The following is a 24,601-nucleotide window of genomic DNA, read 5'->3' on the forward strand; positions in this document are numbered from 1 at the left end:
TCCTCAGACCAAAGTCTCTCTGAACTTCAGGAGCAGTTATTCTGACACTCTGGCCAAGCTAGAGCATCTATACTGCAAACTACTGGTGAGGGGGAGGACTTTTTTTCGTCTGTGAATGTGTGCGCGTCAGATTGTGTGTAGGGTGTGTGTGTGCACCCCAGTGCGCCCACGCTCTCCGTTAATCCCATCAGGGTGTGACTGCGCTTGCTGAAGGCTCAGAGGAGCTAGCGAGCGTTAAAGACCGAGTGCAGCTGGTAGAAGCACCTGCTTCTACCACACAGCAGGGAGTTGACTGGGGAGTGGGAGAGAGAGAGCGAGGGGCGCGCGTCTATGTGTGTGCCTCCTGAAATAACCTAGAAACTCTTCGTTGACGTATAGAGCTAACACCGAGTAACATTTCCTCCTCCCGTCCCCTGTCTTCACAGGAACTCTCGTCATGGCGTCTGCGCTGCCTGGAGAGCCTGCATGCATTTGTGTGTCGCTGTACAGAGGAGCTGATCTGGCTCAACGAGCGAGAAGAGGAGGAACTGGCCTACGACTGGAGTCAAAACAATACAAACGTCAATGCCAAGAGAGAGCTATACGCCGTGAGTGGACAGGGATAGATGCACACACACACACACACACACAGAGAATACATTTTTATTTTTTTTTTATATTCCCCTGGGTGCTCCTCTGAATGCTCTGTCATCCTCTCTCAGGAAATGAGGTCAGAGCTGGAGGAGAAACAGGAAGTGATGCACTCGCTGCAGGAAACAGCTGATCGGCTCTGTCAAGAGAACCACCCAGCCAAACAGACAGTGGAGGTGAGGTTGCCTAGCAACAGAGCTATCAAGGCTGTTCAATGGCCTTTCAAAAAGATTGTCTTGCCATCTACAGTACTTATCAGTACAAACAGTGTTGCTATCGATGTTCCCCTCAAAATAAGATTGTCAGTACATTTTGTACTCTGTTTGGACTGTGGAGCTTGACTGTGATTCAAATAAAGAGCTTGAGAAATGTGTATCCAGGAAGCTTCCCAGCCGAAACAGTTCGTTAGATTTTGTGCAAATATTATGATGACATTTTGTGAAGTTTTTTTTTGGTAGTTCGGGCACACACATATTTGTTTCTGGAGGCAGGTCGAAGTTCGGAGTCGAAGTCTATGCCCCTTAGTTGGTGTTTGGCCAACAGTAGGGATTCTTCAATAGTCTCTGTTGTCAGTCAATGAGAGACGACTCGTTTTCATGCCATTTTTGGAAACTACTGCTTCAAACATCTTTGTTAGATGTAAAATTGCGCGACGAAGATCTCTTCTGCAAAAACATCACAATTAATGACAGATTTCTTGAGTTATTTTAGACTATTTTGAGGAAGTGTATACTGGCTACGGCGTCTCAAAATGGACAAATCACTTTTTCCCCCACCTTTTCCAAGCAAAGGCATTTTAAGGGAGTATGCGAGCACACTCGTTTGGTTCGCCTAGACGAATACGTCTCGACGCCAGCCGAACTGAAGCATGCTGATGCCTTTACCCCCCCTCCACCTCCCTCTCCCCAGGCGTACAGTGCAGCGCTGCAGACCCAGTGGCAGTGGGTACGCCAGCTGTGTGTGTGTGTGGAGCAGCATCTCAAAGACAATACTACCTACTTCCAGGTTAGGAGAGTTGAACAAAGTCTCTTTACAAAGTCACACCTTGTACTGTTACGTTATACCTGTAATACCCACCTGGTCCGTTACAATGTCAGTCGTTTGTGGCTTTTCACATAGACACCGTCATATAAGATCAAGATGAAATGAATTTGTCTATTTGACTACCTATGTATGTTTTGACTTGCCCTTAATTGGGAGTGTAAAGTGATTACATCTTCTAAAACCTGAATACAAGACGACTCCAAGGCGTTTTTATACTAGGTTAAATATAGAATATCCCATAGGGTCCGGCAGCTGGTATCTGGATTACGTATCAGTCCTGATGCTGACCTCTGTGTGTTGTGTTCGTATTGCCTCCCGTCAGTTTGTGAGTGACGCACGGGACTGCGAGACGTACCTGCGTCAGCTCCAGGACACCATAAAGAGGCAGTACACCTGTGACAAGAGCAGCAGGCTGGGCAAGCTGGAGGACCTGCTGCAAGACTCTATGGTACGTTGACCTTGTTGTTCTCTAGACTGTTAGTCCCCTCAAATGTTGTTGGACCAAACCTTCAAATGCACCTCCACTAACTTGTCAAAACACCTCAACTCCTGCTAATTCTGTAGCTTAACGGTTAGTTTGCTCTAATCATTCAGGTATTTGCCAGTGTAAAGCTTAGGCACGTGATTATAGCTGATCCACATTTTAAGCTAATAAGCTACGTCACCTTGACACTTCTGACTCGCTTCGTGACATTATCTACGGCTAGCTGAGGCTAATGTCATGCTAATACTGTAGACGTTGGCTAGCTGTTGACACTAAGTCTTAAGCTACCTCATCGACGCTGCGTAGGCCCGTCTAATCTACTTTGGTCTGCCGATTCACAGCCACCACCATGCGCCCGGACACATAGCAGATGGTACACTTGGAGCGGGGCACGACTCCGCGGGCCTAAGCACTGTGAACAGTGGGCGTATCCTCCCTGGACATGGAGATAAGAGGGTGACGTGGCTGTCTGACGCAGGTCTAGGCTAGTGGGGAATGATCGAGGTGTAGACACTCGAGCGGATAGGCTGATATGAAACGTAAACAGTCATGGAAGGGAACGGCGTTGTGCCCTTAGCGGCCGTGATAATACTTAAGAGAAGTCAATGTAATTACAGTGCGTGTTTACATTCCTACAAAAAGTATGATTACGTGGTTTATATGGAGGGGGGGAAATGGATGGCCACTCAGGATATATACATGGAGATGTGTTTGTTGCGTGTCTCGGAGTGTTTTATACGTGCTCGCCTCATTTTGAGCACTTCACTGCGCTCAGTTTGAGGCAGCATGTGTGTTTTTGTTCTGAAGGGGGGTATTAAGCATTCGGCGGTTGATTACATTTCCAATACTGTGTGTGTGTGTTCTCACTGGGGAGATTAAACGGGACTTTGACAGATGCCTCCTTTGCTGTATTCCATAAAGACAACCACCAAAGCACTATTAGACCGATGCAATGCCTTTATGATTATTCTAACTAATGAAAATACATCTCTACCCATTTAACTCAGTTCATTCTTTCATTTCACAATGCATTCTTTCAAATAATACAATGGATAAGTAATGGCTATATCAATGGATAAGTAATGGCTATATCAATGGATAAGTAATGGCTATATCAATGGATAAGTAATGGCTATATCAATGGATAAGTAATGGCTATATCAATGGATAAGTAATGGCTATATCAATGGATAAGTAATGGCTATATCAATGGATAAGTAATGGCTATATCAATGGATAAGTAATGGCTATATCAATGGATAAGTAATGGCTATACAAATGGATAGATAGATAGATTGAATAGATTGAGAGAATGAAGCTTTCTGTCAGGAAATGAGTCCATATAAATGTATTTCTACATATCAATATGAGGAGTTAAGCTAATACTGGGTTGAATGTTCATTTATTTATATTTAATTTAACGTTTTTTTACTCCTCTTTCTCCCCAATTTTGTGATATCCAATTGTTAGTTAGTCCTGTCTCATCGCTGCAACTCCCGTATGAACTCGGGAGAGGCGAAGGTCGAGAGCCGTGCGTCCTCCGAAACACACCCAGTCGCACTGCTTCTTGACATAATGCCCACTTAACCCGGAAGCCAGCCGCACCAATGTGTCGGAGGAAACACCGTACACCTGGTGATTGTGTCAGCGTGCACTGCGCACGGCCCGCCACAGGGGTTGCTAGAGCGCGATGGGACAAAAACATCCCTGCCGGCCAAACCCTCCACTAACCCGGACGACGCTGGGCCAATTGTGCGCCACCCCATGGGTCTCCAGGTCGTGGCCGGCTGCAACAGAGCCTGGACTCGAACCCAGAATCTCTAGTGGCACAGCTGCGATGCAGTGCTTAGACCACTACACCACTCGGGAAGCCACTGGGTTGAATGTTTAATAGATAGTTTAGCTAGCAGAAAAGCTCATTCCGAGTTAGCTAGCAAACATTGTTACAGTGTCACCAATTGGTGATTGTAAGCTACAATCGCCAATGGGACTCTGTAGCTATGCTATTGAGCTGAGAAAGGAGATTCTGTATATTCTCAATTCTGGGACTGTGGAGTTCAATGGAATCAATATGTATGTCAATTATTTTTCCATATACTGTAACAGTGCAGGCCTATAGTATCACAAAAGCTTACCACTTCACTGACTGACTGATTTGATCGGTTAAGTGATTGACACCCTCACTGACCAATGGCTGTTACTCACAGGAGGAGAAGGAGCAGCTGATTGAGTACCGCAGCTCGGTGGCCAGCCTGGTGGGCCGGGCCAAGACGGTGGTGCAGCTCCGCCCCCGCAGCGCAGAGAGCACCCTGGGAAGCACCACACCCATCCGCGCCATCTGTGACTACCGGCAGATAGAGGTACGGGCACCCCTCACCACACCCACACTATCGTGACAATACCAGGGTCATGTTCATTAGGCACCAAACGGAGGAAAACAGAAAACAGAAACTGTATCCTTCTGCCAATTGCTTCTTCTCTGCCCTGCACAACCTTCTCAGCACCACCTACACCTTAGCAATCCAAAATGGTGCATCTTCAAGCGATCAGCTTTCGTCATTGACTGCTTTCACCCTGCCATTGTTGGTCTATAGACCCAGTCAACTTGTCAGCTAAAAAAAACATGTTCAGTTGCTTCAATAGCATGTATTATTCAACTGTGAATTTAAACTGTGTCCCCCACATAGGGTTTTAGATGTACGGTGTTGATTGCAAGAGTCCCGCCTTAGAGCTCTGGAAATGTGGTCTCGTGGCACTACCAGGCTGCAATGACATCACTTGACATTATTATGTTGCTTGAGAACGGATAAGTGGTCAGATTTTGGCAGAGTGGGCTCAGTTCTCCTTAGTAATCGTGATCATGTTTTTGACCGTCATATCTTACTCATAGGGACATTAAAATACCCTTTTTTTTTATGGCTCAACTTTTTCATCTATTCATTTTTCAGCTAATAACACAGCAACATTGTATTATGCCATTATATCATACTGTAAAGCCAACACTTGTTAAAGAGCCCACGGTAGCCACTCCAAAGTCAAGTAATGATTCATGAGAAGGGAATACCTTTTGGCCACTGACGCCCCACTCACCTCGCACTCACATTAACATGCGACGCCTGTCTCCAACCAGGCCCAAAGTGCTGCGCGACGCTAGCAGAGAAGCTAAACGCTAGGAATGATGAATTTCTCCCACTTGTTTAGACTCAGGCAAAAATCGCAATCTGCATTACCACTCCTGTAGTATTGCATAGGGACAGGGGGGTGGCTTCAGGCACAGCTATTTTAGTCTTGCTGTGTGACTCTCTCTGGGACTGGGACGGTTTGACCACAGTAAGACGTGTGCGAGATATCATTACATTCTGGTCTGGTGGAGGTGCAGTGATTACTGCAGGGGTGCTTCTCAATAGTCATGAGTGGCTTCCTCTGTTCTCCTTTCCTTCATCTGCGACTACTAGACACACACACACACACACACACACACTTTTCCATTGACACCAACTACGGGCCACTTTAAAGTAAACACACATGACCCGGACAAGGTCTTCATGTCACGATCGCAAAATAATATTTCTCTCCCCTCTCTTATGTCTTCTCCATCCTTCTGTTTCCCCTTCCTACCCTCCATCTTTCACTCCTCTGTCTCTCCCTCTCTCTCCCTTCTTCTCGTGTGTCCGCTGGGCTGTCAAGGCTAACGCTCAGGTATTACTGCCCGATGTTCACCTTCTCTCACCTCAGCGCTCAGCTTTTACACAGCACACTGAATACTCCCTGGTTACTCTACGCTCTTATCAAGTGATTTAGGATCAGTTTTTCTTCATATCGGTTGGATTCACGACCATTGTTAGCCGAAGTCCCAGATCAGTTGGTAAAAGCGTAGCGTAACCACACGACTGAACACAGTATCCCCAGGTTACTCAGTCAGCGAGACTAGCTTAGCCGCAGTCGTGAGCTTTTCTGTACATTTACTTTGCAGTATTTCTGTGTGTGTGCAGGGGATGGGGTGAGAGGGGGGTGGGGCTGGGGGCAGTGGTTTTAGATGCACAGACCTCGCTTTGCTGAGCTAGACAATTTTTTAAATTTTTTTAAAATAAAAAATCAATAATGAAGGAAGAACTTCGGACACCACATCCGTACTATGCCAAATTGAAACTGCTACTACCCTAGCTCTCTGTATTTGTTTGCCAGATGTCGACTAATATTGTAATGAGTGTGGGCACATCTAGCCATTTTCAGGCCAAAGGATAATGTTTTGGTCCCACGGTTTGTAAATGGCTGCTCGATTCAATATGGCACGGTTCTTGTGGTCGATTCTAGTCTCTTTCAGTTGTTAGGGCTTTTGCTAACCACATTAAACTCATGAACGTTTGCATTTTGCTTTGTATTATGTCTGTTTGTTGCTGTAAACCTTTACGTTTCCATTTGTTTTCCCTCCACCTCCCCTTCTCTGTATATCTGTACCCCCCCCCCCATAGATCACCATCAGCCGAGGTGAGGAGTGTGTGTTGGCGGACAACTCTCAGAGGACTAAATGGAAGGTGATCAGCCCCAGTGGAAACGAGGCCATGGTGCCGTCAGTCTGCTTCACCGTACCACCGCCCAACCAGGAGGCCATGGACACCGCCAGCAGGTACACATACACACACACACACACACACATAGTTCACATACATAAATACACACACATGCACGCAGGCACACACATGAGCAGATCAACACACATACTTACACACGGGTGGATGCACACACACATACACACACACTCATACCTAACCCTGCTGTATATTGAAATGTAATTCCGTGTGTTGTAGGATGGAGCAGCTGTACCAGAACGTGATGTCTCTATGGCACAATCTACACGTCAGCATGAAGAGTGTGGTCTCCTGGCACTACCTGCAGAAAGACATCAGGACCGTGTCCTCTTGGAGCCTGGACACGGTTAGACACACGGTTTTAACTCATCGTGTCAACATCCAAGTCTTCAACCACATATCTCTCACATAACTGGTCTATTTCATTATAGTTTCTTCCAAGCATATTTCTCTCTCCTGCACGCTCTCTGTCCATGTCGCAGTACATCTATGATGGACATATCGTATTGCTCTCGATCTCTCATCTGTCTGTCTTCAACTCCATTCATCCCACGTAACTGTTCTATTTCTTATACACTGAACAAAATATAAACGCAACATGTAAAGTGTTGGTCCCATGTTTCCTGAGCTGAAATAAAAGATCTCAGACATCCAGATGCACAAAAAGCTTATTTTGCTCAAATTTTGTGCACAAATTTGTTTACATCCCTGTTAGTAAGAATTGCTCCTTTGCCCAGATACTCCATCCACCTGACAGGTGTGGCATATCAAGTAGCTGATTAAACAGCATGTTCATTACACAGGTGGACCTTGTGCTGGGGACAATAAAAGGCCACTCTAAAATGTGCAGTTTTGTCACACAACACAATGCCACAGATGTCTCAAGTTTTGAGGGAGCGTGCAATTGGCATGCTGACTGCACGAATGTCCACCAGAGATGCCAGAGAATGTAATGTTAATTTCTCTACCATAAGCCTTACAACCGCAGACCACGTTTTATGGCGTTGTGTGGGCATGCGATTTGCTTATGTCAACATTGTGAATAAATTGCCCCGTGGTGGTGAGGTTATGGTATGGGCAGGCATAAGCTACCGACAACAAACACAATTGCATTTGATACCGTGACGAGATCCCAAGGCCCATTGTGAGGCCCATTTTATTTTAAGGTATCTGTGACCAACAGATGCACATCTCTATTCCCAGTCATGTGAAATCCATAGATTAGGGCCTAATGAATTTATTTCACTTGACTCATTTCCTGCTTTCTCCCTCTCAGGCTGATAGCTTTTATCTCATATTACTTCATTTATGGTGTAATGTCCCTCTGTCATACATCTTCCTCTTTCCCCACCATCTGCTAATGTGTTCATATCGACTTATTACCTATGAATCACAGCTTAATGCATGTTAATTAATACACATATCAACAGCAGTTTAGGGAGCACAGTAGAAATAGTATCTGACTTTATTGTGCTATCCCTGTCACGTTTTCTGAAATGTATATACTCGGTGTATACATGCTTTTTTTGACTGGCATATAAAATCAACCACTACTCTTAAATGTATCTGACGTACACCTCTCTCCCCCTAACCCCTCAGGTACGTTCCCAGACCCCTGTGGCGAGGGAGCAGGCTCTGGACCACCTGGAGGCTCACCTGGCTGACTTCCTCTCTGACAGCAAAGAGAGCGGCCTCTTCACCCCGACCGAGAGACGCGAGCTGGAGAGAGACGCCCACACCGCCCAGGAACACTGCCAGGACCTGCTGGTCAACATGGAGACGGGTAGATACGGATACGGTTTCAGATAGGGTTTCTCGGTCCCATTTCTCCAGCCTTTTTCCCCTGATGTGTGCACTTGTTCACTCACCTTATTTGGATTTAAAAGCAGAGGATGGGTATTGGAGGCCAATGCGTACACAAATCCTTTGGTTTTAAATGCACGGAGGGTAAGTGCACGTTTCATGGGAATGGTTGGAGAATTGGGAGGGAGTGTCGAGTTTGGCTTACTTTGCTCACATACTTGCTTACCTTTACTTGCTTGGTAGTATTTAGATTCATCCAAATTATTTATAGGGTACATACAGTTGAAGTCGGAAGTTTACATACACTTAGATTGGAGTCATTAAAACTCGTTTTTTAACCACTCCACAAATTTCTTGTTAACAAACTATAGTTTTGGCAAGTTGGTTAGGACATCTACTTTGTGCATGACACAAGTCATTTTTCCAACAATTGTTTACAAAAAGATTATGTAACTTCAAACTTAGTGCATCATGGGAAAATCAAAAGAAATCAGAAATCAAAAAAATTGTTGACCTCCACAAGTCTGGTTCATCCTTGGGAACAATTTCCAAATGCCTGAAGGTACCACGCTCATCTGTACAAACAATAATACGCAAGTATAAACACCATGGGACCACGCTGCCGTCATACCACTCAGGAAGGAGACGCGTTCTGACTCCTAGAGGTGAACGTACTTTGATGCGAAAAGTGCAAATCAATCCCAGAAGAGCAAACAACCTTGTGAAGATGCTGGAGGAAACAGGTACAAAAGTACCTATATCCACAGCAAAACGAGTCCTATATCGACATAACCTGAAAGGCCACTCAGCCACTGCTCCAAAACCGCCATAAAAAAGCCAGACTACAGTTTGCAACTGCACATGGGGACAAAGATAGTACTTTTTGGAGAAATGTCCTCTGGTCTGATGAAACAAAAATAGAACTGTTTGTCCATAGTGACCATCATTATGTTTGGAGGAAAAAGGGGGAGGCTTGCAAGCCGAAGAACACCATCCCAACTGAAGCACTGGGTTGGCAGCATGTTGTGAGGGTGCTTTGCTGCAGGAGGGACTGGTGCACTTCACAATATAGATGGCATCATGAGGCTGAAAATTATGTGGATATATTGAAGCAACATCTCAAGACATCAGTCAGGAAGTTGAAGCTTGGTCGCAAATTGGTCTTCCAAATGGACAATGACCCCAAGCACACTTCCAAAGTTGTGGCAAAATGGCTTAAGGACAACAAAGTCAAGGTATTAGAGTGGCCATCACAAAGCCCTGAACTCAATCCTATAGAAAATGTAAGGGCAGAACTGAAAAAGCGTGTGCGAGCAAGGAGGGCTACAAACCTGTCTCAGTTACACCAGCTCTGTCAGGAGGAATGGAAAAAAATTCACCCAACTTATTGTGGGAAGCTTGTGGAAGGCTACCTGAAACGTTTGACCCAAACAATTTAAAGGCAATGCTACCAAATACTAATTGAGTGCATGTAAACTTCTGACCCACTGGGAATGTGATGAAAGAAATAAAAGCTGAAATAAACAATTCTCTCTACTATAATTCTGACATTTCACATTCTTAAAATAGTGGCGATCCTAACTGACCAAAGACAGGGAATGTTTTACAGGATGAAACGTGTGAAACTTCCGACTTCCTGTAAATCGTTCACTCAAAAGACAAACGTGTGTCTGTTTTGCCTGGGGACAGGAAGATCGACAGAGTGCATCCCCCCACTTCACCCAGTCTTGGCTTCATCCACATTTGGGGCTTGAGGGCAACATTGGGGATTGTCATGAAAGGGTTTTATGATGGTGCATTGACCCAATTAAGTGGGATTGAAATTCAATGATCTCTCTTGTCTTCCTGCTCCCGTCTGTCTCCATTTACTCTCCCCCTTTCTCTACCCCTTCCTCTGTCTCTTTTTCTTTTCATCTTTCATCTACTCTCCCCCTCTTTCCATCACCTCCTCGCTCTCTCTTTCTGTCCCTCTCTTTCTCTCTCTTTCTGTCCCTCTCGCTCTCTGTCCCTCTCTCTTTCTGTCCCTCTCGCTCTCTCCAGTGGAGAAGGATGAGTCTGTCTCTCGGTCCTACCTGTCAGAGCTCCAGAACATTAAACTGCGTCTGGAGGAGGCGGAGCAAAGGCTGATGCGTGGCATTCAGACTCCTCCCCCTAGCAACCGATCGGGTGACAGCATCGACAACACTGTTCAAATTGCAGAGCAGGAGGTCAGAATTGCGCCACAGCCCCATCTGCTGGTCACCAGAGTCCTAACCCTCTTATTCATCTACCAACGAAAAGGAGACCAGCACTAACTATTCAGTTGCTTTCATTTTTTTTCATGTCTCGACTTAATACTGTATATTGAATATACAAATCAAGACTAACCCTTTTTCCCGGTGTCAGAAGCTGCAGTCAGACCTGGATGGTCTGCGGACCAGTCTTGGTGAGGTGTCGCGTCGCTGTGTGAGTTTCTTTGAGGAGAAGCCCACCTCCTCCAGTGTCCCCCTGCTGCGCTCTGAGCTCAACCTGGCTGTGGAGAAGATCGACAGACTGCACAACCTCTCCTCCGTCTACCTGCACAAGTGGGTTGGCCGCACGTGCTCACACACAGTCAAAATACTCTTCTCTTAACCAATACACTTGACTAAGTATCACGCGCTTCCCCTTTTTCTCTCAGGCTGAAGACCGTAGATGTGCTGATGTACAGCTTGCAGGCCGCAGAGAGCCAGGTGAAGAGGTACGAGAGCAGGCTGAGTGAGGAGGACATCGTCCCTGCAGACACCAACGCCATCCAGGCCCTACGGGAACAATTGGGGGTAAGAGACTGGCAGATACAATGAAAGACCAAACTATCTACTAATCCCACTAACTCAGATACTGGGTAGTACACACGCATGACAAAGTTATTAATGCCTACGAAGACGATACATGGACCAATATTACGGTTTGTCTGCTAATGATAGGAGTGTGTCTGTGTGCTGATTCTCTGCGTCTCCCCTTCACTCCAGACGTGGCAGTCGGAGCTTGAGGACCAGGAAGGGGTGTTTAGCTCCCTGCAGTCGGAGGTACAGAAGGCCCGAGAGGCGGGGACTCAGCTGAACAGGCTCCACCCAGACCGCAGCCCGGAGCTGGAGCGCTACCAGGAGAAAGCCGCCCAGCTCACCGAGAGGTGGGCCGGAGTCAAGAGACAGATGGACACACGGTGAGTGGTGGATGGATGGATGGATGGATGGATGGAGTCAAAGTTAGTCAGATCATTTTTATAAAAGTATTATGTGAAGCTTAATCCTCACTCAGTATTTGTACTGTAGGTTTATGCTTAAATTAATACAGTATTTCCTTGAGATGGGGACAGGTTTTGAAAACCACCGTTCTAGTCAAATGTGAAATAGAGAAGAGCATAGACCCATATCACTGATTGGGTACTTCATTGAATGGTATGTGATGTGTTGGTGTGTTTTTTTCAGGCGAGGGGAGCTGGAAGCCCTGGGCTCGGTCCTGCAGCAGTACAGAGATGGTCACTCTGCTCTGATCCACTGGATAGAGGAGACCACTGAGAGACAGGAAAACACCCAGCCTGGAAAGACTGACAGCAAAGTCCTGTCTGAACAACTAGCACAACAAACGGTGAGAGGGATGGATGGAGACCGAACGACGGGTAGAAAGAGGCGGAGCGAGACGGGTAGAAGGGGGCGGAGCGAGACGGGTAGAAGGGGGCGGAGCGAGACGGGTAGAAGGGGGCGGAGCGACTACACAGTAGATAGATATCGACCCAGCCATAGAGAGGTTCATTGGGGGGAAAAAAGAGATGAGCAATAGCTTTGTTTAAAATAGGCTAATGAGGAGAGTGATTGAAACTAATGGAAGATCTGACTGTGATTGAGTGACATCTGTAAATAACATCTATTCTCTTTGACCTGATTCTCTCCTCAGGCATTAGTAGCCGACATCGAAAAGAACCAGACCAAACTGGATGAGTGCCAAACGCACTCAAAACAGTATTGCACCTCTGTGAAGGTAGATGACAACATCACTTTGTCATTGTAATGTAGAGAGAGGTTTTTTAGATGATTTGGAAAAGTAAGCATTTCACTGTTAGTCTACACCTGTGGTTTATTTGTTGTGACAAATAAAATGTGATTTGATGTCTCTCAAAATATGATTATTCTTGCTATGTGTCATATATTTTAAATTGAGGTAGGCTACTGGATAGCCAATTTCCACACTAAATGTCCCATAACAATACAACAAAGTCATTTTCTGCTTGATGTAAATAAGTTACACGTATCCGTGTCCTTCAGGACTACGAGCTGCAGCTGATGACATTCAGAGCGTTTGTGGAGTCGACGCAGAAGTCGACCGGGAAGAGGAGGAGGATGCACTCTTCATCAGACGCCATCACGCAGGAGGTGAGGAGAGATGGAGGGGAGCGTCACAATGTGGCTAATGTATTTCTAGAAATATGTGTGCCAATGTCATCGTGCGAAGCCACAAGCAACGAGATTTCTTTGCCATTCCAGTTCATGGACTTGCGCACGCGCTACACAGCCCTGGTTACCTTGACGACGCAGCACGTCAAGTACATCAGCGATGCACTGAGGAGGCTAGAGGAAGAAGAGGTACTGTATGTCTCGCTCTTTTTTCAGTTTTTCATTCGCTCTCTCTTCTGGTGTCTTCAACCTTCCTTTGTGTCTGTCAGATTTATTGTCTGTACCGATCTCTCGCCCCCCCCCCCCCCCCCCCTGCAGAAAGAGGTGGAGGAGGAGAGGCAGCAGAGGGTAGGCCAGGTGTCAGAGCTGCTGGGCTGGGTCAAGGGCCTCCAGGGCCGAGCAGGGGACCCCTCCGCCGAGTCATCCATCGCAGCGCAGGAGGTACAGAAATATGAAATGCATCTAGTATATTATGGAATTTAATATTGTACGCATCCACTGTTCTTTCTTATATCACACTCTCTTAGCCGATAAAATATATGTACCCGTTTTGACTTTTTTCAAATGTTCATTTGTGTTGTGTTCATAGGCCGTGAGTGAGCAGTTAGCGGCTAAGAAGGAGGAGGTGGCTAAGGTTATCAGGAACACCCAAGTCTTCCTGATGTCGAAACAGGCCAGCAAGTAAGTTCAGATTTCTCTTACACACATTAATACCACTGTATAAACACACATACTGTATAGGGCACTCAGTAACATCTCACCTATATCCACACACCACACACACACACACACAAGTTCAAACTGACAGAAACGTTTGTCCTCTAGGTTGTCCCCAGAGGAACGTGCCCAGGTAACCTCCCAGCTGGACGAGCTGACTGCCACCTACAGCCAGCTGTGTGACAGTTCCACCGCCCAACTGCAACAGCTGGTGCAACAGCAGGCCAAAGAGGAGCAGAGAAAGGTAGAGTGGATGGAGGGAGGGAAGGAGGGAGGGTGACTGGGAAAGGGAAGAGGGAGGAGTAGAGCAGTTGCGGCTCAAGCCATAAACTCACTAGCGGAGTTGCCAATGCGAGCTTACGACATTGCTGTTCAAGTGTGTTGCTCACTGACAATGTCTGTCTGCCTATTGTGAATTTTGAGGGTCTGAAATGGAATATGCTCACGAGCTGAGCGCGTTTGTGTGTGAGCGAGAGTGCGTCGCATGCTGTGTCTTGCCCGTCACCACGCGTGCATTTTTTGACACCCATCATCCCCCATACTGAATGTTGTTACCTCATGGACTCGGTTTGGTTTAACAGCCATTTCGTGTGTAATTGCATGGGGAGCCCCCCTCACTTGCATCAGCAACCTGCTTGCAGCCGTGTCACCCATCATCATCATCATCGTCATCTGCTTAAAGACTAATCTATGGCCCCCAATTGGCGTAGTAGTCGGTGAGCCGAAGAAGTCATGCTACCATTTAGCTATAGTAGCTTTTTGATAGGAGGTGCGCCCTCAGCCTGCCTTCATAGTCACAAGATAGTCACCCATGTTAGAGCACATTCACAGTCACCCCTCCCTCCGTATGCTCCTCATCACTTCGGAGCAGTCATTAGTAGTCAGTAAATTGTATATTACAATGGTTGTTTACTGTCCCCGCACGTTAGGTAGACTACCTTTTTTATGTTTCAGCCATAAACCCTCAGAAGCGGATACATCCTCTCCATAAACACGTGCACATACTCGTTCACATAGTCGAAATCCAACCACACTGTCATGTCCCCCCCCCCCCCACCATATACATGAGTCCAAATTTGATGGTATGTGTGTGTGAGCCAGTACCGGGGATGTACCGAGAGTATCGGGGATATTGTATGAGAGTGAGTGTGTTGGTGTGTGGGCTTAAATCTCCACCCACGAGTGTGTTTTCAATGAATGGTTGTGGTTTTCTGGGTAGTTCTTTACTCTCAAGAAAAAATGTACACACGTTGCATAAAATCACTTGCCAGCAAAGAGTGTCTAACTGCCAGTGTCGGCTTAGTGTGAGCGCCAGAGGCCAGCTACGCAAACCCCCACTTCACCATTTGAGCATGATGTGTCCAGATCACAGTGTGTGTGTGTATATGTTTGTGCCGTCTAATGCATTAATGTGTGAAATAATCAGCATTTTGCTTCAAAATCACTAACAGCTGCCAGAAGAGAATCAAGGACATCCAGCTCTCGGCAAAGGATAAGAGGGACTGTAGATAAGGGACTGTAGATAAGGGACTGTAGTTAAGGGACTGTATCCTATTATCTACGTTTAAGTTGAGCTAGTCTATGTCATCTGGTACTTAGCCAGTGAGCAAAGAATCGGTGCGATAAGTCCATTGTGGAGTCAATTTAGGGTAGATTTGAGCGAGGACATTTGGAACGAGCCAGTGAACCGCAGTCAGAAGTAACTAATGCCTCTCAGCCATAGCTAGTGAATGGTCCAAACGCCTATGGAGTCAATTGAAATGGCGAGTCAGTCAGGGCCATCACAGACAGCGCCTTGGGTAGAACTGAGTGTGGCATGCAGAATCCTAATACCAAGCTTCTCACCTGTCGCTCCTCAATCTGCCGAGCCCTCGGCCTGTTAATGTGTCCACCACGGGACAGACGGCCCCGTTTCGGTAAGTCGTGCTCGCTTCCGATCTGACCTGCCTCCTCGAGCTAGATCTTCTTTTCTTTCATCTGTCTTTCTCTCCTTTCTTTCCTGTTTTCCTTACCTCCCTTTTTGGAGGTTGCGTAGCATTGGTTTTCTGCATTTGTGTTCGCTATGTAGCGTGCTTAGTGCTTTGTCGAACAGAGGTAAGTGTTCTTGTGCCATGACGAAAGAGAAATTATGTGGGAATATACACATTTATAAAAAAAATTTAAAAAGATGCATGCTATATCATATTGTATCTATTGAAATATGCTTTTGTCGCCATAATTATGTCGAAGTCATTATTATGGCTCTTGGGTGAAGGGTTATTTTTTTTCTTGCTGGATACTTATGGGCTGTGGGTTCCTCAACAAAGTACTCATCAGACTGTTTAACACAGTATGTAGGTAGAAGGAAGCTCAAATATTCACTTTATTTGTTTCTCTATCTTCAGAGCCAATCTGCCATTGGCGGAGTTATTGACCTGGGCACCATGGAAACCGTCCCAGTCTTCCAAGCTGCACAGCGTGGCCTCATAGACCTGGACACCTGCCATGTCTTGTTGGAGGCCCAGCTCACCGTGGGCGGGTTGTTTCAGCCTGACTCCCCTGGGAGCCTATCACTGGAAGAGGGCCTCAACTGTGGCCTGATTGATAGTCACATCAGCCAATCCCTATCAGAGCTGGAGAGTGCCTTGCATCTTGTCGACCAGACAGAACAATTGGAGGGCCAGCTCCTCCCAGTGGCTGCAGCCATGGAGGAGTGCCTTATCAAAGAGGAGGTGGGGCTGCGTATCCTGGAGCTGCAGATAAACACAGGAGGCCTGAAGGATTTAGGAGAAGGTAGACTAACCTTGAATAGTGCTGGAGAGATGGACCTGCTGACCCCAAGGGTCTACTCCAAGCTCTGTTCACGGGTCAATCGGCGGGAGCTTATTGACCCCAACACAGCCGATAAACTGAATCTGTCTGAACTGCAGCAGCGCTGCGTCCTCAGCGATGACACCGGCTTGTATCTGCTGCCAGTGAAACAGCAGCCAGGAGGAACAGTCTTTCTCCGATCTGGCAGGAAGGTCGGGATCTTCCGTGCCGTCCAAGAGGGACTGATTGACAGGCAAGTAGCAGTGAGATTACTGGAGGCCCAGCTGTTTGCTGGTGGCATCTCTGACCCCCGTTCTGGGCATCTTCTGACTGTGAACGAGGCTGTGCGTCACAATCTGATGGACCAGGACCTGGCCTGTGCCATGCTGACCCGCCAGCTGCAGTATGGTGGGATACTAGATCCTGTAACTGGGGATCGCCTAGGGGTGGAGGAAGCCATCCAGACGGACCTACTCTCACCTCATTTGGCCCTTCTGGTGCTCGAGTCCCTCTGGGCTTTTATAGGGATGCTCTGGCCTGAGTCAGGGGAGCTGCTGCCCATTGCAGAGGCTCTACAACAAGGGGTAATCTCGCAAGAACTAGCTTGGAACATCCTGAGACAACGCCATGCGATAGGCGCCCTCTACCTTCCGGAAACCCCCAAGGTTGTGTCCCTGAATCAGGCTAAGGAGGTCCTTGAACCCAAAGTGGCTGAGATTCTGAAGGAGATTCAGATCCCAGATGTGCTACACAATATGAACCAGTCAGGTTCCCCAAAACTGAATCGCCTAATCTGGGGCTCCACTGGCACATCCCATCCTCCGTCCTCTTCCCCAGGGCTCAACTGTGACCCCTCATTCCTGGAGAAAATGGCCCCTGAGGAGCAGGCACATCACCGCCTGCTTTTCCATGTAATGACCCACAGCTATGTGGATGCCCATTCTGGCCAGCGCTTAGTGCTGCTCGAGCCTGAGCTGGTGGAACTTGTCAAGGCTGCTGCTGGTCTGATCAGTGTGGATTCTATACCTGGAGTGGTTGAGGAAGGGTTGAGTTTGACTACAGAAAGACAGGAGTGTATGGAAGTGGCGCCAGATGTATGTTTGCCGGATACTCCGCAGACAAGGGAAGTTGGAAAGGTCCAAGAAAAGAGTGCAATATTCAGCTTGCCTGAAAAATATACTTATCCCAGAAAGATGGTGGAAGAAGCTGATAATCAAGGATGGGATGGTACACCTGACACATTGCAGGCTCATCAAACTGGAATAAAGGAGATGGGACAGGTAGACCTTGACTCAACCATGAGAATAAGTGAGGAGGTAGATGGAGGTGTACATAGAGAAGTAAAAGGTGAAAAGGATGAAATGGTTAGTTTTGAAAGTGCCCCGCCCTCAGCTGGACTACTGGAAACGCAAGTGACAGACTCGTATGAAGATGGGCTGGTAGCGATGGAATCAGAGGGCTCAAGAGAGAGTGGTCACAGGAAGGCGAAGGAGGAGGACTCACTCGTGGAAGATGTTGACAGTCCACTTGTGGAAGCCTTAGAAATGTACTCGACACCAGTAAAGCCAGAGACTTTGATGCCAACCCAATATTTCAAAGAACCTGATATCTCCCCATCAGAGGCAGATGAAAAGGAGAGTGTGCCTGTGAGTGTTGAAGTTAACTATGCTGTGAAGGATACTCCAAGGGTCACAGAGAAGACCCTACCCCAGGTAATGGGATTAGAGGCAGCAGCAGTGAAGACTGAGGAGGATGTTGAGCTGGAAAGGTTGGCCTCGGAGCTTCAGCAAGGGGGTCTACTGACTGAAGGAGGGCAGCGGCTTCTCCCAGATGAAGCCGTGGCTCAGGGGGTCCTCCCTGGACACACTGCAGTCAAGCTGATGGCCAAGGCAGGACTTTTCGGAGGTTTCCTGGATGTCGGCGCGTGCGAATCCCTGAGCATAGAGGATGTGATGCAGGAGGGTCTGCTTGACGAAGACCTGATGTGGCGTGTGCTGAAATCAGAGAAGACCCTGGCAGGGGTAGTGGATGTAGAGAAGGGGAAGATTTGTACCCTGAAGGATGCTGCTCAGGCAGGCCTGATAGACTCCAACACAGCTGCTCGGCTCCTGGAGGCCCAGGTGGTCTCCGGGGGAGTGGTTGACCTGCGAAGAGACAAAAAAGTGTCTGTTACCCTGGCAGCCAACCTTGGGCTGATAGAGGAGGACCAAAGAGAAAAGCTATTTGCATTGGAGAAGTCATGCCGTGGAAAAGGCTCAGACCCAGATGCATCGCTCACCAAAGCAACATTGCAGCTGCAAATGAATGGGGTTGTAGATCCCAAAACTAAGTCACCTGTTCCCCTAAGGCAGGCCCTTGAAAGAGGTTTGCTTGGGCAGGAGGAAGTATATCAAGCCTTGTCCCAACAAGTGGCGGAGGGTGGCATCATGCACCACAACTCTGGAGTTAGACTGTCAATTTCTGATGCTTTGCAGCGAGGTCTGGTAGACTGTGCCATATCCCCAAAACTGTGGGAGTTAGAGCGGGCATGTCAGGGGGAGGTAGCCCTCTCTTCAAACCCAGATGCTGCCCTCCTCCAGGCATCCACAGGTGCCATTTTGGACCCTGACTTAAAGTGTAGACTTACATTGACAGAGGCTGTCTCTGATGGTCTGCTAAATGAGAGCATTGCCAAGAAAGCAATGGTTTCTCCAGGTGTAACAGAAGGTATTTTGGATCCACAAAGTGCCCAAATTGTGCCTTACTCAGACCTTGTAAACCAAGGCAAGATTGACATTAAGAGTGGAAAGCGCTTCTTGGAAGTGAAGCCTTTCAAGGGAATCCAGGATAAGCAAACAGGTGAAATCCTGAACCTAGCTAAAGCAATTGCATCTCAACAAGTTGATCCAGTCCCAGCACTCAGAATGTTGCAAAGCCAGGCAGACACTGGAGGGATTATTGATATTTCCAATGGAGCTAGGATCCCTCTGCCTAAAGCCTCTAAGAAAGGGCTGGTGGGAGAACATATGGCCAGGCTCATTGCCACCAACCAGGTTCTGAAAGGGGGCTTGCTTGACCCTTCCACTGGGCAGAGAGTCTCAAGCCTGAGGAAAGCTGTCAAAGATGGGCTTATATCCAGAGAAATGGCTGCAGAGCTCCAGGACAACTTGGGCTCCATGGAAGTAGAACGTGACGATGAGGATAGTTCAACACCCGTTGCCTCTTCAAGTGGGACCTATAGTCCTGCAGACACATTATCAATATCCAGTCCAGACAGCCAAACCAGACAGCCAAACCAAACCAAACCAATAATTATCAAAACCTCTGAAGTGATTTCTCCAACCCCGCATCCAGAAGAGGCGGAAAAAAGGTACAGCCTTTTGATGATCGCGGAGGACATTGCGAAGACTCTAGAAGCTGCAACATTCACGCAGTCAGGAGCTATGCAACACCATGGCTCTGTTTACATTGAAGACAAGATGGAAGAGGAACAGGCCTCAGTAGCTGGGAAGTCATCGGAAATTGAGTCAAACCAGTCAATCAATTTGTTGGCTCAGTTTACAAACAATGCAGAGAAAAGGCTTCAGCAGGCCCTTCAGGAGATGGAGACGCCGCAAGATGTTACTGTTGGAACACCAGAAAAAGATAACAAAAATGTGTCTAGATCAGTGGGTGAAAGAAGTTCAATCATGTTGCAGGGGCAGTCTGCTTCGGGCAAAGAACCACGGATGGATTTGACAGTGGCCATTGGCAGAGAAGGTAGAGATCAAGAGGGCAGCATAGACATGTCTACCCTAGTTGAGAGAGATGAAGGGAAGACACATGTGGTAGAAGACAGTACTGAGAGAGTGGTGGAGCAAGGTAGAATGGAGGTTGAGCAGGCTACAAAGATTGAGGCCAGAGAGCGTGATGATCAACGACATGCGTCAGCCAATTCCAATGAGGCCGAAGGTAAGAGCAAAAAGAAGAGGAAGAATAAGAAGAAAGGAAAAGGAAAGGAGGTCGATACTCAGCAAAGACCCTCAGAAAAAGCTGATATACAGAAAACGGAAAACAAAGACCAGAATGTACATTCAGAGGGTAAAGGTCATAATTGTAAGGATACGGGTGCTGAGTCCACTGGAGGTTATGTTACCCTACAGGAGAAAGAGGAGTCACCTGTGCAAGATGTTCAATCTGTACTCAAAGGTGCTAAGGTACAGACTGTTGAGAGGTTCGGCGATCCAAAGGGTATTGGCAAAGTAAGGGAAGGTTCTACAGTTCCACCAGGAGCCATAGCAGATGCTCCCGAGGTAGAGAGAGAGGGTACGGAGAACAAGGTCTTCTTGGTTCAAAGACGGGTAGAGAAGAACAAAACATCCAAGATATCTAAAGCATCAGAGAAGGTTGAACCTGTGACAGAAGAGATACCATCCATCCACGATCAAGCTGAAGTGGCACTAACGAAGGCTGTTCTTGAAAGCTTAGACAAAAAGTCTAAGATACCCATAGGAGCAGAAAAGGTTGAACCAGCGACAGAGGAGAGGTCATCCGTCCACAAGGATGAGCAAAAGTGGGAGGTGGAGCAGATTGTGGAAAAGAGTGATCCAGATGGGGTGGAGACAGTTTCTCAACAGACTGGACAGCAGGAGCATAAGGATAAGAAAGCGGTGGAATTCACTCTGAAAACCACCCCAGTAGCCAATGATAAAAAGGCCCTTTTACTGAAGGCAAAAGAGAGTATTCTGAGGAAGGTGTTGGGGCGTGGTGTTAGTGAGAAGCAAGCTGCAGAGGAGCTAGTGGCACTGCGTCAGGTAGTGGGGAAGAGAGAGAGTTTGGTGACGTCCGAAGAGGAAGTTAAGACTGTGGGGAGTCCTCCTGAGGTTTCACCAGAAGAGAAGGAGGGCCAGGAAATTGACAAGAAGGGAGAAGGAGAAAGGGAGAAAGTTGCGCCTGACCATTCTACAGTAACTGTAGCAGCAGAGGAAGTGAAGAAGGCTTTAGAAGTAGAGAAAGAGGAGAACGTTCGATCAGACCAGTCTAAAAGGGAAGAGGAAGGGGAGAAGGTTGTGTTAGACCAGATTGAAGAAGTAAAGGAGGAAGATACATCTCTAACAGACCAGCTTAAAGAGACCAAGTCGGGAAAGAAAAAGAAAAATAACAAAAAGTCTAAGATGGTAGAAAAAGTTGAACCTGCGGCAGAGGAGAAGCCATCTATCCACATTAGAGCAGATTCGACACCGGCTGATGTTGACAGCTCAGTCTCTGGGGATGAGCGGAAGACTGAGAAGCAGCAAGACGGTCAATCAGACAGTGATGTAACAAAGGTGGCAAGTGGTGACGAGATGAACAAAATGGCTGCCTTTACTAAGAGTCCTAGTGGAGTTGACACCAATCAACAAAGATCGACCCACACCACTGCACCATACCAAGTCGATGTACATCTGGAGGAAAAAACTGAGGAGGACATTTCTTTGGGGAGAGAAACTGATCCGCATGGCAAAGAAATTGAACAATTTAGGATTGGTACACCTGAGAAAGATGTCCACCCAGACGCCCATCGTGTTGACATTGTGGATGCCTCTCCTGAAGCCCTTGTATCCATGTCGGGCGCCCATCTGGTCAAGGTCTCTGTGGCACCTGCGACCCAGCCGGCTAAAACCACTGGCAAAATGAAGAAGAAGAAACAACAGAAGGAGCAGAAACTTGACAATCCCACTGAAACTGAATCTAAAGAGGAAAAGTACCTTGAGTCCACAGAATCAGGACGGTCCTGGTCTGTTGAGACCCCACAGTCTGATGAGATTGTTGAATCTGATACAACAGAAGTACCTGATTCTGATACAACTGACAGCTGGAAGGAGGATGGAGAAATCCAAGCATTGGAGATAACGAAAGAGAAAAGCCCAGCTAAGAAGGGAAAGGTAAGCATTCGATACATTTAGTAGGCGAAATGCAAATTGTCTCTACTTGTTCATACATTATCTGTATTGTGTAACCCAATAATAAGTTAAATTTTTCTGTTTATTGGAAAAATGCCATTCAGACTGATGCTCATGTGACATTCCCTTTCCATTAGTCCTCGTTGCTCCGCCAGGAATGCCTGGAACGTGACCAGCAAATTATGGCTCTGCTCTCTATGGTGAGACACATCGAGGTTCGCGTCAAGCAGCAGCAGCAACAGTCGATTGGTCGCAGCCTCATTGCTCTTGATGACATCATCAAACAAACAGATGTAAGATATTTGGTACCTGTTGAAAATTAATGATCTAGGATGTTACCACAATTGAAATCTTAGGTTTCAAATTTGACAAAACGTTCTATTATCTCAGACCTTGGATCTAGAACTTCGGGATTTAGAACCCCAGGTCAACAAGGCAGTGGATGCTGCTGGGCAGCTGCTGGAGCCCCGCCCCCAGGAAGTCCCACCTCAGCTACTATTGGCCTTGGAGAAGGATGGTCGAAGCTTAGCTCGAGGTTACAAGGCTGCCAGAGGGGTCTCTGAAAACATCCTGCAGGGGCTGCACGCACACAGAGACGCATATACGGTAATGGTACCTAGAATAGTATAGTGCCCTCAAACTCAACTCTGGACCTCAGCCAGTTCCACTGCATTTTTAATTGTTCCCCTCTAATCAAGGATTTATTTAGACCTGGGACACCAGGTGTGTGCAATTAATTATCAGGTAGAACAGAAAACCAGCAGGTTCCGGACCTCTTAGGGTAAGAGTTGAATACCCCTGGTATAGTAGATTGATATATGAAACCTGTGTGTTTTTGGTGTTTAATCCATTATTGTCACCCTTTGCTAATCAGTGCGGTTTGTTTCTCTCTCTCAGGAGGCATTGACTGGAAAACAGAAGTCACTTGGAGGGCGAGTCGAGGATATTCTTTCCTGGCTGAAGGAGACTGAGGCACAAATGACAGGAATGGATGGACAAACCCAGGGCGAGACTCCTGCTCAGCTCACACAACGGCTCCAGCTGTGCAAGGTTAGCACACTCACCCCCCATACTTCAAGTTTTATATTGTACCCTCTTCTTGTGCATTTTCAAGTGTCCAATTACTGACCTTTGTTCGGATTCAGCCTACACTTTGCGTCAAGTCCAGCTGTTCCTCAGTTCATTCTCTACTTTCTTCTTTCTCCCTCAGGAGTTGCAGTCGTCTCTCTCGGCCCGCTCCAATGACGTCAACACGGTGGCCTTTGACATCCAGGTGTTCATCTCAGAGCGGGCTCAGGACCTGGCCCCCGAACAGAGCAGGCACCTCCTGGGGCAGCTACAACAGCTCCAGAGGGGCTTCCACCAAGCGGCTGGCCAAGCCCACACCAAGGCCGACGCCCTCGCCGCCCAGAGAGAGATGGAGGAGGAGAGGCAGCGCAGGCGCAAAGAAAAAGAAGAAGAGGAGAAGGAGAGAGAAAGGGCGAGAGAGAGTGCAAGGGAGAGAGAGGTTGGCAAACCGCTGGCTATGTTGCACAGTCCCATTGGAGTGGTGGAATGCACGTTTAAAATACTCACAAATACATTTTCAATTCATTCAATCATCAGTAATAGCATACTTTACCATATGACTTTTGTGGTCATGCTATCTATCACTGTGTAAATTCTCACTTTTATCACATATTTTTTGTAACTGGCAAACCCAAATACATATTATTAATAATATCCGTCAAGGCAAATATTCTGTACTAACTTCAAAAATAATTGTCTTATTTACCATATCTGCAAGCTCACTATCACAACCACCCATACGTCCCATACGTCACAACCACCCATACGTCCCATACGTCACAACCACCCATACGTCTAAATGAGGTTTGTCATTTACATCAGGTTGGCAAACAACCGCTGCTGTGGAAGTTAAGACCCAGTATGGTGACTGATGTTACGACTCGCACCACAACAGGCTTCTATGCCAAACGTGTTTTGTCCTCTGCATGTGTCCCTGTATAACACCGGTGTGAATTAACATGTCTGCCTTGCTCTTCCAGATTGCCACAGAAGGAAATGCGCTTGCGCCTCGACGGAGAAGGCTAGAGAGATTTCAGTCAGAGAAGCCTTGCTGTGGCTTGAGCGCGTTCCTTTTTTCCTCTCCCCCCTTGTTGTACGATACGGGGAGAAAGGAACAAATAGCATACCAGGACACCATTTGTTTGATTGTCTTTGTGTATTGTT

The 24,601-nt window shown here is 47.1% G+C and overlaps 1 protein-coding gene across 35 annotated transcripts in view; it reads left to right on the forward strand.

Moving 5' to 3' along the window:
- Nucleotides 1–24,601, forward strand: part of LOC110496159 (microtubule-actin cross-linking factor 1) — a 271,227-nt gene that overhangs the window by 148,831 nt on the left and 97,795 nt on the right. For 29 of the 35 annotated variants that reach the window (XM_090208561.1, XM_090208563.1, XM_090208580.1 and 26 more), the window contains 25 exons: nt 8–85; nt 426–587; nt 702–806; nt 1,540–1,635; nt 1,997–2,122; nt 4,366–4,518; nt 6,631–6,785; nt 6,967–7,093; nt 8,347–8,530; nt 10,591–10,757; nt 10,936–11,114; nt 11,210–11,348; nt 11,541–11,734; nt 12,000–12,159; nt 12,466–12,549; nt 12,834–12,941; nt 13,053–13,151; nt 13,281–13,403; nt 13,552–13,643; nt 13,788–13,923; nt 16,064–22,351; nt 22,507–22,662; nt 22,760–22,975; nt 23,267–23,419; nt 23,580–23,876. In XM_090208561.1, coding sequence (XP_090064687.1) covers nt 8–85; nt 426–587; nt 702–806; nt 1,540–1,635; nt 1,997–2,122; nt 4,366–4,518; nt 6,631–6,785; nt 6,967–7,093; nt 8,347–8,530; nt 10,591–10,757; nt 10,936–11,114; nt 11,210–11,348; nt 11,541–11,734; nt 12,000–12,159; nt 12,466–12,549; nt 12,834–12,941; nt 13,053–13,151; nt 13,281–13,403; nt 13,552–13,643; nt 13,788–13,923; nt 16,064–22,351; nt 22,507–22,662; nt 22,760–22,975; nt 23,267–23,419; nt 23,580–23,876 — 9,777 coding nt within the window. The remainder of the gene's footprint in view (nt 1–7; nt 86–425; nt 588–701; nt 807–1,539; nt 1,636–1,996; nt 2,123–4,365; nt 4,519–6,630; nt 6,786–6,966; nt 7,094–8,346; nt 8,531–10,590; nt 10,758–10,935; nt 11,115–11,209; nt 11,349–11,540; nt 11,735–11,999; nt 12,160–12,465; nt 12,550–12,833; nt 12,942–13,052; nt 13,152–13,280; nt 13,404–13,551; nt 13,644–13,787; nt 13,924–16,063; nt 22,352–22,506; nt 22,663–22,759; nt 22,976–23,266; nt 23,420–23,579; nt 23,877–24,601) is intronic. The other 6 variants (XM_090208575.1, XM_090208577.1, XM_090208578.1 and 3 more) reach the window with 1 other exon arrangement.

Source organism: Oncorhynchus mykiss, chromosome 18 (assembly GCF_057628025.1).
Source record: "Oncorhynchus mykiss isolate SJ-2025 chromosome 18, ASM5762802v1, whole genome shotgun sequence".
In the NCBI taxonomy this organism is placed as follows: domain Eukaryota; kingdom Metazoa; phylum Chordata; class Actinopteri; order Salmoniformes; family Salmonidae; genus Oncorhynchus; species Oncorhynchus mykiss.